The sequence below is a fragment of the Peromyscus californicus genome, unplaced genomic scaffold (assembly GCF_007827085.1).
Source record: "Peromyscus californicus insignis strain IS unplaced genomic scaffold, ASM782708v3 Scaffold_24__1_contigs__length_46423439, whole genome shotgun sequence".
NCBI classification, from domain to species: Eukaryota; Metazoa; Chordata; class Mammalia; order Rodentia; family Cricetidae; genus Peromyscus; species Peromyscus californicus.
In genome coordinates this window covers 27275499-27288653 of record NW_026294535.1, presented here as the reverse complement: position 1 = coordinate 27288653, position 13155 = coordinate 27275499, and the positions used below count along the sequence as shown (strand labels likewise).

Sequence of the window (13155 nt, the reverse complement as noted above, 5' to 3'; positions counted from 1 at the left end):
AAGCCAGCTCATGCATCAGGGATAGATGCTGATCCTACTGCCAGGGGCCACTCAAACAGACCCAGCTACACAACTGTCTCCCAAATGTAGAGTACCTAGTCAGGTCCCGTGCAGGTTCCACAGTTGCCAGTCTAAAGTTCGTGAGTTCCTATGAGCTTGGTTCAGTTGTCTCTGTAGATTTTCCCATCATGATCTTGATCTCCCTTCCCTGTTCTGTCTCTTAGACTGGACTCCCAGAGCTCTTCCTGGTGCTTGGTTATGAATCTCTGTATCTGCTTCCATCAGTTACTAGATGAAGGCTCTATAATGACAGAGTATTCATCGATCTGATTACTGGGGTAGGTCAGCTCAGACACCCACTCCACTACGCTAGTAGTCTAATCTGGGTTCGTCCTTGTGGATTCCTGGGATTTCCCTAGCACCAGGTTTCTCCCTTATTCCATAATGGCTCCCTCTATCAAGATATCTCTTTCATTGCTCTCCCTCTCATCCCTCCCCCAGCTCAACCATCTCATTCCCTCATGTTCTCATCCCCCATCCCCTCACTTCTATTGCCCCCGCCCCCTCGCCTCACCCTCAGTTTCCTCATAGAGATCTCTTCTCTTTTCCCATCCCAAGGCAATCCATGCATCCCTCTTAAGGTTCTCCTTGTTTTCCCAGCTTCTCTGGAGCTGTAGATTGTAGTCTGAATATCTCTTGCTTTATATGTAGTATCCACTTAAGAAAGTACATACCATGTTTGTCTTTCTGAGCCTGGGTTACCTCACTCAGGATGATATTTTCTAGTTCCATCCATTTGCCTACAAATTTCATAATCTCATTGGGTTTTTGTTTTTGTTTGTTTGTTTTTTGTTTTTGGGTTTTTTGTTTGTTATTTACAGCCGAGTAATATTCCATTGTGTATATGTATCACATTTTCTTCATCCATTCTTCAGTTGAAGGGCATCTAGTTTGCTTCCAGGTTCTGGCTATTATGACTAATGCTGCTATGAACATAGTTGAGCAAGTGTCATTGTGGTATGATTGAGCATCCTTTGGGTATATGTCCAAGAGTGGTATCATTGGATCTTGAAGTAGATTGATCCCAATTTTCTGAGAAGTCACCATTCTGATTTGCAAAGTGGCTGTATAAATTTGCACTCCCACCAACAGTGGAGGAGTGTTCCCCTTGCTCCACATCCTCTCCAACATAAGCTGTCAGCAGTGTTTTTGATCTTAGCCATTCTGACAGGTATGAGATGGTATCTCAGAGTCATTTTGATTTGCATTTCCCTGATGACTAAAGATGTTGAGCAATTCCTTCAATGTCTTTCAGCCATTTGAGATTCTTCTGTTGAGAATTCTCTGTTTAAATCTGTAGCCAATTTTTAAATTGGCTTGTTTGGTATTTTGATGTCTAGTTTCTTGAGTTTTTTATGTATTTTGGAGATCAGCCCTCTGCCAGATGTGGGGTTGGTAAAGATCTTTTCCCATTCTGTAGGCTGCCTTTGTGTCTTATTGACCATGTCCTCTGCCTTACAGAAGCTTCTCAGTTTCTTTCAGAAGTTTCTCAGTTTGTTGTCTTTTTTAGCCTGCAACTAATAATCATTGCAGACTTTTTAATTTAGATTTTTAAAATCCCATGTCCAAGTTTTTCTACGGTTTCCAACAGCTCTGTAAAGTGCATCTCAGTAAAAATGTTCTTTATCTAAACTGTCAGAATTTATATTACTTGTAGCATTCCCCTGCTGTCAGCCATTGTAAACTCAGCTCTCTCTGTGTTCCATCTAAATGATAGCTCTCTAAGTTCTGTCTCACAGACAGATGAGATGCTGCCTTGTCATTCACCTGAAAATGCCTTTTGCTTCTCTCCTGTATTTGGTCACCTGCTTATTGAACTTTCTTATTTTTATCCATAGATTCATAAAAAGGTGTGCATGAGAAGTATTTTTTTCATAGCGCTTTGTATGAGATGCCCATATTTTTCTATTCTTTTTATGTGGCAGGTTGCGTAGTATTTGAGATTGGATACCACCTTCCTCCAGAATGTTATAGGAACTTCTCTAAAACTGCTAATCTTAGGAGGGCTGTTGAAACTGGTGATGTCATTTCATTGTCTTCTTTTGACAGTAACTTGTGCTTTTTTTCCCTTTCTTTGTGGCTCTTTAGCTATTGGGATATTTTGTTACACGGGGTTATTGGTATCACTTTTTTAACTTTTTATCTATACTGAACACTTTGATAATTTTATTCTACAATCTCTTCTATCGGAGATACACATTTCACTGACATTTAATCTAATGCCTCCCGAGTGCTGGGATTAAAGGCATGTGCCACCACCGCCCGGCTTCAGTGCTTTCTTGATTTCTAACCTCTTACTTCTGACTTTTGCATGTGCCCTCTCCCCATGATCTAGTCCAATAAAAACCTCACGATTCTCTGAATTCACTGCATCGTCCCATTTCTCTGTTCTTTTGTAGATTTTAGTTATCCTTGTATCCCACGGAAGAGTCTCCTCTTCCCCTTCTCCCTTTGTGCGGCCTGCCTCACTTCTCCATCATTTCTCTGTAAGCTTCATTCATGTATTTTTGCTGTCATTGCCAGCTTTTATTCCTTTAAAATAATTCATTCTTTTTTGGTTTTTCGAGACAGGGTTTCTCTGTGTTGCTTTGTGCCTTTCCTGGGACTCACTTGGTAGTCCAGGCTGGCCTCGAACTCACAGAGATCCGCCTGGCTCTGCCTCCCGAGTGCTGGCATTAAAGGCGTGCGCCACCACCGCCCGGCAAAATAATTCATTCTTAAAAATGTAAGAAACTTGTCTTACAGAGAAACTTGTTTAAGTTAATTGAGATCTGTTATGTGATTTTTAGTAGGAAGAAAATAGAGTCTTATTTTTATTTTGAAGTTGCAATTGGCTGTAATCATACAGGAGATACTTTAATACTTGTCACACCTGAATTCAGAGATTACTTACTGTGATATTAGAGGAGCTGGGCTGAGAGGAGCTGAGAAATTGAAGCAGGGCCATTAAAGCCCTGAGGACATGGGGTCAGTAGGTCTGAAGCAAACAAGTTTTTTAAGACTGGCTCTAAGACTGGACTCAATTAATGCAGAAAACATTTGAAAGGAAGTCATCAGACTACATATTGGCTTACAGATCTGTTTGCCTTCATAGACCATCCATTAATCTTCAGAGGTTATTAATTAATATACATTCATTATAAAAAACTTCATGATTAAGAACTGCACTATCTATGCTGTACTATTTAATGGTAAGCTTATTATACATATACTGTGAAGGCATCTATTATACCAAAAGCTTTCAAATGAATGTAATGAATAGTTTTTGCAAATGACACTCGATATTGTGATTCTTAGAAATTTTGTGATTTAGTTACTGTCATGAAGTATTTGAGTCTACATTGTACTTTTACGAGGTTTTATTTAGCTCACAGTTTAGAGGTTCAGTAACATGGAACAAACTACAGTGAAGCTTCCTATGGATGTATCACCCAGTAGTTGATAGCGACCTACCTGTAGGCACCTATGAGAGGAGGAAATTAAAGAGCTAATCAAGAAGCCATGTCACTAGGCAAGGGTCAGGCTTGTCTTTTATGACAACCCTCTCATTAGTACTAACTCAGGAGTCTCAGGAGAATGATCCCTTTTGATGGCATATCTCCAAGGACCTAAATACCTTAGGTTCCATCTTTTAAATAACCCAGTGTCTGCATAGCCAAAATAGGACTGAGGCTCAACATGAGCTCTCCAGGGAAGGACCACATCAAAACCATTGCTGTCTGGAACCATCATGGAACTGAAATCCATGGGTCCCTTTGACCCCTTAGTTCTGTAGCCCATTTAAGGTGCACCCCGTGATCAGTTTTTTCAAACTAAGCAAAAGTCCCTTGTCTTGTGTTTTAAAACCATAGTGATTTTTCCGACTTTGTCTATCAGGTCTGACCATTCTTGATGTCTTTTTCATAAAATGAAAGTCTACAAAGTGGCAAAATCATAAACAGAATGTGTAGTTGGATCGTCATGGAAAAAGATTGCAAAGATGATGAGAGCCAGGGGTAGTTGATATCTACTGCAGAATGTGTTTGCCAGACATGGCAGGGCCCGTTACACACTCTGTGCAGCTGTGACTTTATTCATAAGACGTACGCACACAGGATCAAGCCAGCCGAAATACTAACAGGGAGAAGGGAGGGGATCGTGGCAGTAAGTGGATGCCGAAGGAGGGAGAGCCAGTTTTATTTGGGGATGCTGACACTGAGAAGCTACCCATGCTCCAATAGATGGTCAGCTAGCCATTCTGTTACAGCACTATGTGGACTTGTGTTAAAAGAACACGTGGAGTTGGTAGGGAAAAGTATTGGAGGAGAGGGGAAGAATTGGAGGGAAGGGAACAGTAGGTAGATTTGATCAAAACATATATATATATATATATATATATATGTTATATATATATATAGATAATATATATATCATCAATCCATGTGAGTCTATTAAATGGGTAACAGAATTTATTAAGATATAAATTGAGGAAATACACTCATGATTACAGAACGGAGTAGACAGCAGAAGTCGTCCTCTGATCTGACCGGGAGCGAATCCACCTCAAAGGCCAGAGCAGGGATAAGGGTCATGTGATACTTCTCCAACTTCTTAAAAGAGGTCATGTACAACAGCAGGAAGCATATAGCTCAAGGTCATGGGCGGAGCAAATACCACTACATTTCCCCTTGTTGTCTAAGAAGGTTCTAATTTTACCCTTTCTGAGAAGTAGATGGGGGTAGAAAGGATATAGGGGGAGGAAATAAGAGGAGAAGAGGGAAGGGAAACTGTGGTTGGTATGTAAAATAAATGAAAAAAATTATTAAAAAGAAAATAATAAATGGCAGTGCGTAGTATTGTCAATGACACAAATCAAGTTTAGGATTGTGTGGGGCGTCAAAGTATATCTTCCTTTTTCTGTGATGGGTTCATGTACAAGAGAAATATGTACTATCTTTGTGTTGGCTTCATGTCATCTTTCAATTTTATAACAAAAAAACAGGTATTTTCATGTAAGTATTGTATGACACACACATGAACTCACAGAGAAGATGGCAGCAGGCACAGGGCCCGCACAGTTCTAAGCCAGATGGGGTTCCAGTGTTGACAGGAGGAGTGGACACAGCCCCATCTGTAACCCAGAAGCTATCTCCAGTTGATAACCACTCACAAAGGAAAAGTTAGTTTTCTCCAACAGTCTCACTGAGTATACAGACCACACTTAAGGGCAAGTCCCTATGGCCAGCAGTAGATGGCCAACACAAAATGAATCCAATGGTATTTTTGGAGGTTTTTTTGTTTCATAATACTTTGTGTGGACTACTTTCTTTTCTTTTGAAGCTTATAGTCTTTTCCTTATACTTTATGGTTTCCAATTTTGTTTTTAATGGGTTTTCTGTGAGTGGGAATGTGTGTGTCTCTGCATCTGTGTTTCTCGTGCCTTTTCTTTGGCCCCTTTTCTTCTGTTTATTTGTTTTGTCATATTCTGGTTCATTTGTTTTTTATTTTTATCTTATTTTATTATTACTATTATTTTAGATGCCTGTTTGTTTTCTAATGAAAGAGAGAAAAAAAGAAGAATGTGGATTCAGGTGGGTGGGGAGGTGGGGAGATCTGGGATAAGTTGGGGAGGGCCAACCAAAATCAAGATATATTGCATGGAAAAAAATCTCTTTTCAATAAAAATGAAATAAAATAAGTAATAACTAATTATAAGGGCGTATTCCTAAGTTAAGAGGTCATTACAGCTTGTATCTGATTTCCTTAATTATTTCATTTTATTGTAATTAGATAGATAGCTTAGTTTTAAGGAGTTGAGAGTAGTAATGATTCCTTAAAAATTATTACAATTCTCAATATAATTAATAAATATATATTAAAACAGCAAACTAGTTACAATATATTTTATATTTAATAAATGTATTAAGTAAAAGGCTATGTCTGAGTTCATTCATTCTTCAGAGCAATTTTGTTCAGAGATAATAATAATATTGCCTCTTTAAGAATGAGGAATTGCTGGTACTGAGTAAATAAATAGTCAGTGGACCTTACATGGATGGGAAGTGGCAGAAGTTAATGCTGTAGAATGTCATACAAATAATATATATTATGTAGTAGGCCAAAAATTCATATTGATACATGATACCTTTAACTTATTCTAATTACTGTAAATGAGTTTACATCTATATACATAAATACACACACACACACACGTGTGTGTGTGTGTGTGTGTGTGTGTGTGTGTGTGTGTGTGTGTGTAATATAATTTCTTATTAGTTTTTGGTCAAGTTCATCTTATTAATTTTCCTCTATTTTCCAAAGTATAATTCATAGAGATGTATATAGCATTTGTTAGTCAAAATATTTGAAGAAAACTGGCTTTGGAAGCTAGGAGTCAGCTATATTTGAAGGTTTTGAAGCTTTAGCCTGAAGCTTGATGATCAAAATACTCAATGAGTTCGTACAAAAGTTGCCAACTATGGGATTTTTATTCATTTTGTATTACTCCCAATTATACCAATTTCTTCACTCAAGACCTGCAGTTCATGCATAGGATAATCCTGGGAAATATAACACACTTGGTAACTCAGTCAGCTGGAGCTGAGAAGTCCCGTACAATGGCTGTGTTGTGTGTTCATGAAGCAAGGGAAACAGTGCTGTCCAAGCCCAGGATCAGAACATAACTCATCATGCCTCCGCATCAGGTCGAATAACTGAACTTAATGACAGTTGACAGGGTTGTTTGCATTCTCTCTCACCAGAGCATAACAGAGAGTTTACTGGGGAGATTTTTGATTTCTTACCATGTCTTCTGTCCATGTCCACGGCCTCACTGAAGACACACCTCACCCTTTCCACTGTTTTCTTCAACTCATACAGTTTCAGTTTAAGAATTTTAAGGAACAATCGGGCAATGGTGGTACATACCTGTAACCCCAGAGCTTGAGAAACCGAGGCAGGAGGATTGCTGCAGTTTCAAAGCCATCTGGGGCAACAAAATGAATTTGAAATGAGCCTGAGATGTGTAACAAGGTCTTATATAAATAAATGAGTAAATAAATAATCTAGTGGAATAGGTTTTTATCATTTATACTATGTAATTATATTTTGTGTTGTAATTGTTTTATGTTTTACCAGTTATAGCATTCCTATGGAATGTACAATTTTCCCCCATGTCTTGTAGGCTATCTTTTCTTTTACTTACAGAATATATATATGTTCATGAAAAATAATGATTTACTAAAAGTTTGTGTGTCTGTGATTTTTTTTAAGCAGAAATGGGCTTCTACTTCATTTTGTTTTTAGTTACTGATTTTGCTGACTACAAATCAGGGGTGTGGTCTAAGCAAGCTTTTAGGCAAAGACCTCAGTTTTTCAATCCCCTGGAGAAAATCCTGGAGCAAGCAAACAAGATCTTCAGTTTTAGTCTGAGGCTTTCCTACCAGTGGTTAAAGCCACTGTTTGCCTAAATAAAAGATTTGCATCCATGCTAAGGCTCTTTCAGCGTGCACTTGGAGAGTAAAAATGTTGTTATTTATAAACTTCATTCAGTTTGTTATTTAATATGGGCATTCTTTTGTACGTGTGTGTTAACTAGTGTCCTCTTAAAATAAAATCTGCACAGCATGGAAAGTGATGCAGGTGGCCTTTAGTCGAGGCACTGAGGAGAACCTGAACGTTGTACTCCAACAGAGTCTCATAATTCAGGAGGCAGAGGAGCCAGAAGCCCCAGTTAATTAGCAGATAAGTATCTGACAGAATTAGAGAGCCAGAAGTAAACACTGCAATTTCTTCAGCCTTTGCCCCAGTTTTTCCCGTTGCTCCATCCCTGTGAAGCAATAACCCAGGCAGGCATTTACTATTAAGTTAGCCTAGCAAAGTACAGCTAGATGTCACAATGCTGGCCGCGATGTCAGGGAAGTCTTTGGGAGTAACTCTGCATCACGTGCTTTATAGAGGGGCTGGTTTATTAATCTTGGCACACTTTTGTGCCACAAGGTTCATTATTTACCCAGTTTTATAGGTTAAAGAGGATAGGTGACTTTCCTAAGTTCACAGCGGTGGTAAATTCTCCAGGGCCTCATCTCAGATTTGTCTGATGCCAGACCCCTGTCTCCTCTTTGTGGGTCCTTCAAAGTCAGCTGATGGCTCAGTGACCCCCAGTCTCCTCTTTGTGGGTCCTTTAAAGTCAGCTGAGGGCTCAGTGACCCCCATTCTCCTCTTTGTGGGTCCTTTAGAGTCAGCTGAGGGCTCGGTGACCCCTGCCTATGGAGAGGCTGCTATAGTCCGAGTCACTCAAACTGTTCTTTCATCTACAACAGTGAACTTAGAACTCTATTACTTGAATGAAGTGCAGATGAAAGGAGACTACTTAATGCTTTAAATTTATAACTCTGTACAAACAGCAAAAGATTTTTTTTTCAGTCATACAAACATAGTCAAACCTTAAATTTCACCAAATAAGTAAATACTGAAGGGTCACCGAGTAAGAGCATTTAGAAATTGTTCACGCATGATTTAGAGGGAGCCGTGAGTCATTTTTTTCTTTTTCTTTATTTTCTTTATTTTTCTCTCATGCTATACATCCCAATTGTAGCCTCACCTATTCCCATTTCCCCCAGATCCACTGCTCCTTCATTTCTCTTCAGAAAAGTACAGGCCTTCCAGAGATATCAACGGAACATAGGGTGACAAGATACACTAAGACTAAGCACAGACCCTCACATCAAGGCTGGATGAGGCAACTCAATAGGAATAAAAGGGTCCCAGGAGCAGGCAAGAGAGTCAGAGCTGAGTCACGTTACAGAAAATACAGATCATAGAGATGAAAAATTAACTGGCACTTTACCAACATCGTCTTTCTTATGTATCTATACAGCATCAATTATTCACATCATGAGGATAAATAAGGATCAGGAGCTATACCTTAGATGCCCCTTGATATTTTCTAAAACTATATCTTCTATGTTTTAATGCTTTTGGAATGTTTCTACTTAGTAATACCCTGAAAAATTTAGCAATCCCACTTATATGTTTGACCGCATGGAAATACCAGTGTATTTGCATTCAGAGATATCTATGTGTTTATATGTATACATATTCAATTTTAAATACAGTAAAATCATAATCAAAAATATTAATTATCCTTTAACGGAGATTCTGAGCTTTTGTACAGTGTATTTCAAGAATATTGACATACATGAAATGACCTTTAGAATTTCTGTTAAATTATTATAAAAAGCAAATTTATAGAATGAAGTTTTAAGTTTGAACCTAATGCAGTATGTGTTGTGTGTCTATATGTGTGTGTCTGTGTCTGTGTATGAGTACATTTGTGTGTGTGTGTGTGTGTCTGTCTCCGTAATTTCCTGTGTCTGTGTGTCTGTCTCAACCTCTCTTTCTGTGTGTGTGTGTGTGGTGTGTGTGTGTGTGTGTGTGTGTGTGTGTGTGTGTGTGTGTGTGTATAGAAATGTGCTATAATTTCGTAAATTGTGGTTTAGGCATACTCATTATAGAACATTTTGTAGCTAGTTAACCAAAAGTAAGAAGGGTTGCATCTCCCGAGAAACCTTCCCCGTTTTGTTTTCTCTCATATACTTCTGATCTGCTAATTGCAACATATGTATTTGTTTTCTTGGAAATAGCAGGTCTTGTTTTCTAACTCTGTAACCCTAGCTACTTCTTAGGTTGAAGCAGGAGGATCACAATGCCAATGCCTGCATAAGCTACAGGGTAAACTCAAGGCCAACCCAGTCAAGTTAGGGAGATCTTACTTCTAATTAGAAAAGAGGGTTAAAGGAATAGCATAGTGGTAAAGTGTTTGACTATGAAACCAGGTATAAACTTTATTATTATAAGAAAATAATCTTTTTTATTTAAATTTTTGTTTCATGTATGTATGTATGTTTACCATACACACACACACACACACACACACACACACACACACACACACACACACACATACACGCACACACACATGCCTGGTTCCTGAATAGGACAGAAGAGGGCATCAGATCCCTCAGCACTGGAGTTCCAGACAGTTGTGAGCTGCCATGTGGGTGCTGAGAACCTAGCTAGGTCCTCTGCAAGAGCAGTAAGTGCTTTTAACTCCAAGGGAATCTCTCTAGCACCTACATTGTTAAATAATAGTTTTGTACTTTTTTGACAGTTAGTGCTCATGACTATGAAATACAACTCACTCTTTTCTTAAATTTAAAAAAAACACTTTTTAAAATTAGTTGTACTAATTTTTGGCATCCTATATCATCCAGAGTTTCTCATTAGACTCAGCGTTTCTTAAGCCTCTTCATTGCCTGGGTCATACCCTCTGTGGGGAAGGTCCCTTCATGGATTTCTCATATCTGGGTTTCATCATCTCAGCTCTGATCCCACTGTTTCTTAGAACACTTTGTATGCTTTTCTTTAGAAAAAAATTCTCTTTGAATCGTGCATACCTGTGTGTGTCTATGTATGGGAATATGCATTTGTGTGTAGTTCTTTCAGAGTCCAGAAGAGGGCATAAGAGCCCCCGGATTTGGATTTTAGATGACATGATAGGTAATAGTGAGCAGCCTAAAGTGAGTACTTTGCTAGAACAGCACATGCTCTTAACCTCTGAGCCATGATTCCAGCCACCTTTGTCTGTTTCTTATTTGTTTCCCCTTCTCTAGTCTCATTTAAATTTTTTTAATATTATGTCCTATCTTAATCTACCTTGTAACAAAGTTACTAATGAACCACCCATGCACTTGAAACGTTTTCAAGCCTAGTAGACTAATAGATTTTTTTTTTAAAAAAGTAACTTCATGTGTGTGTGGCATTCTTGAAATTTCCTCTTTTCTTTACATCATGACCACTCGCTGGAGTCACCTCTTTTGTCAGCCACATTGCCGACCCTGTAGCTTGCAATCCACTTCTCTGTTTGGTTTTGCGATTTCTGCATTGTAACTCCATTTGCTGCCTCCGTGTTCTAATACAAACACATTTCAAGAGGCTTCAATGAGAGATGACAGTCCAAACAAAATATCTTCGACAGGAAGGCATTTTGCAGTTATTTCATAAGAGGATGCCAAAATATTGTCACATGTAGTATCTCAGATGGCAAATTCAATAATGTCTCTTCAGAGAAACACATTTTTATAAAGTTTCTCTGTAAATCAGTCCAGGTGGCTTCCCTTTACACAGACAGGATTATTTTCAAAATAAAGGGAGGAGGGGAAGAGAAGAGAGAAAACTCAAACTGGTTTGCTGGTAGTGATCTCCTCCGGAGTTGTCTGGGAAGGGAGTTTTGCTTGGTCACAAGTGACTAGTTCATGATTTTGAAAGGAGTGATTCATCCTCCTTTGAAACAAGAGATAAGTGGGGGGGAAAGAGCCGGTTAAAAATGACTTTACAACTGTTTCCTCTGGAGCTGTGACTTCTTTAGCTGGAATGTGATCCCGAACAGTTTCCCTTTGAGTCTCGGCATTTGCCTTGAGCAGTTCTCTTGTCTCCCTTCTCCGACACCCCATCTGACTTTCTTCCCTCTCTGTCTTCAACAGATTTACACTGACTGGGCCAACCACTACCTGGCTAAATCTGGACACAAGCGACTGATTAAGGATTTGCAGCAGGACATTGCGGACGGGGTCCTTCTGGCAGAGATCATCCAGATCATTGGTGAGACCTGCCCTCTGACAACTCAGAGAGGCTCTGTGCACAGCTCTTTTGCTATATTGTGTTAGAGGTTTAACGCCTCCAGAATCGTGCCATGTCCAGGAGATGAGAGTTCCTATCTCCGATTTAATTAAATGTGTTTATGTGAGATTGAAAAAGGCATTCTGGCCATACTTTGGAATAGCTCGGACTGTGTCTCTACATATAGAGCATTGTCAGAAACGAAAGCCTGCATTAAACCAGATGCCTCCCATGTGTGCGTTTCGTTAACCGGAGGAACTCATACACGGAGACTCCTTGAAACTGGATCTTGATCCAGCCGGGACAATTGGGAAAGGTTTCATGTCAGCAGTCATTTGGCACATGCTGGAAAACCGGCAGCAACTTCCTCCTCACTCATTTTTTTTCCCTTTGCTTGATTTGTGCCCATAGAACTGTTGGCGGTTAACAGGTGTGCTCCCCTGTCCATGGCTTGGGGGACTGAATAGGACAAGCAGTGGCGTTTCTGCTTGGTGTTTTAAATTTTTTTAAATTTTATTTTAAAGGTCGTCTTTTGTGTGTGTGTGTGTGTGTGTGTGTGTGTGTGTGCGTGCGCGCGTGTTTCACTTCACTGCTTAAGCCTGTTGTTCTTCCCCCCCCCCTTTTATTTTATTTCTTGCTTTTAGCAAATGAGAAAGTTGAAGATATCAATGGATGTCCTAGAAGTCATTCTCAGATGGTAAGAATCAGATTCATTCGCAATCTCAGCCCTTAGCACCGCTTTAGAAATGAAGTACATTTGCACAATTGCTTAGAAGTTTGTCTGCATGCCTTCCTGCTTGTGTGAGAACCCATCAGATCCCATTCTACCCTCTGTATTTCTGTGTGTTCAGGGTCAGTGCAGCAGCATCCTGCAGGGAGGAATTTGTACTACTGTGTAACATGTTCCTAGGTGTTTATTTCGACCCTTGACTTTTTTTTTTTTTTACTTCTCCTTTTGTTTGTTCTGATCTTTTATAGTTCATAATTCTTTACACTGGGCTTTCTGTCAGTAAACTTTATTTCCAGTTTAAATAGAGTTTTCCTGAGCAACCGTTTTGAAGAATACAACTAGCCATGTGCATTTTTTTAAAATGTAAGTATTGTATTTGTTCATCACAAAGTTCAGTGTGAGCACATGGATTCTTGCCACCATTGAAAACAGCTCTGAAGGTTTGCTGTAGCATGTATTCAGAGCAGTGTGTGATTCTGAGATGAGATTCACAGTAGCTTCCAGAAAGCCCTCCGTCTGGAGGCCCCTCGATCCAACCATGTCTCCCCTTTCCTAACTAGCAAAGTTTCACATTTATAAATAAGACCATAGATTGATAGGCTGCCTACTTAAACAAACAAACAAACCCTAATCACAAGGCCACAACTTACTTTTCTGGGATGAACTTAACACAGAATTCCTCTAGTGAAGACATACCAGACAGTTAT

The 13155-nt window shown here is 39.3% G+C and overlaps 1 protein-coding gene across 7 annotated transcripts in view; it reads left to right on the top strand.

Moving 5' to 3' along the window:
- Nav3 (neuron navigator 3) overlaps positions 1–13155 on the top strand; it is a 775186-nt gene that overhangs the window by 525649 nt on the left and 236382 nt on the right. For all 7 annotated transcript variants that reach the window (XM_052753308.1, XM_052753309.1, XM_052753306.1 and 4 more), the window contains 2 exons: positions 11583–11700; positions 12363–12415. In XM_052753308.1, coding sequence (XP_052609268.1) covers positions 11583–11700; positions 12363–12415 — 171 coding nt within the window. The remainder of the gene's footprint in view (positions 1–11582; positions 11701–12362; positions 12416–13155) is intronic.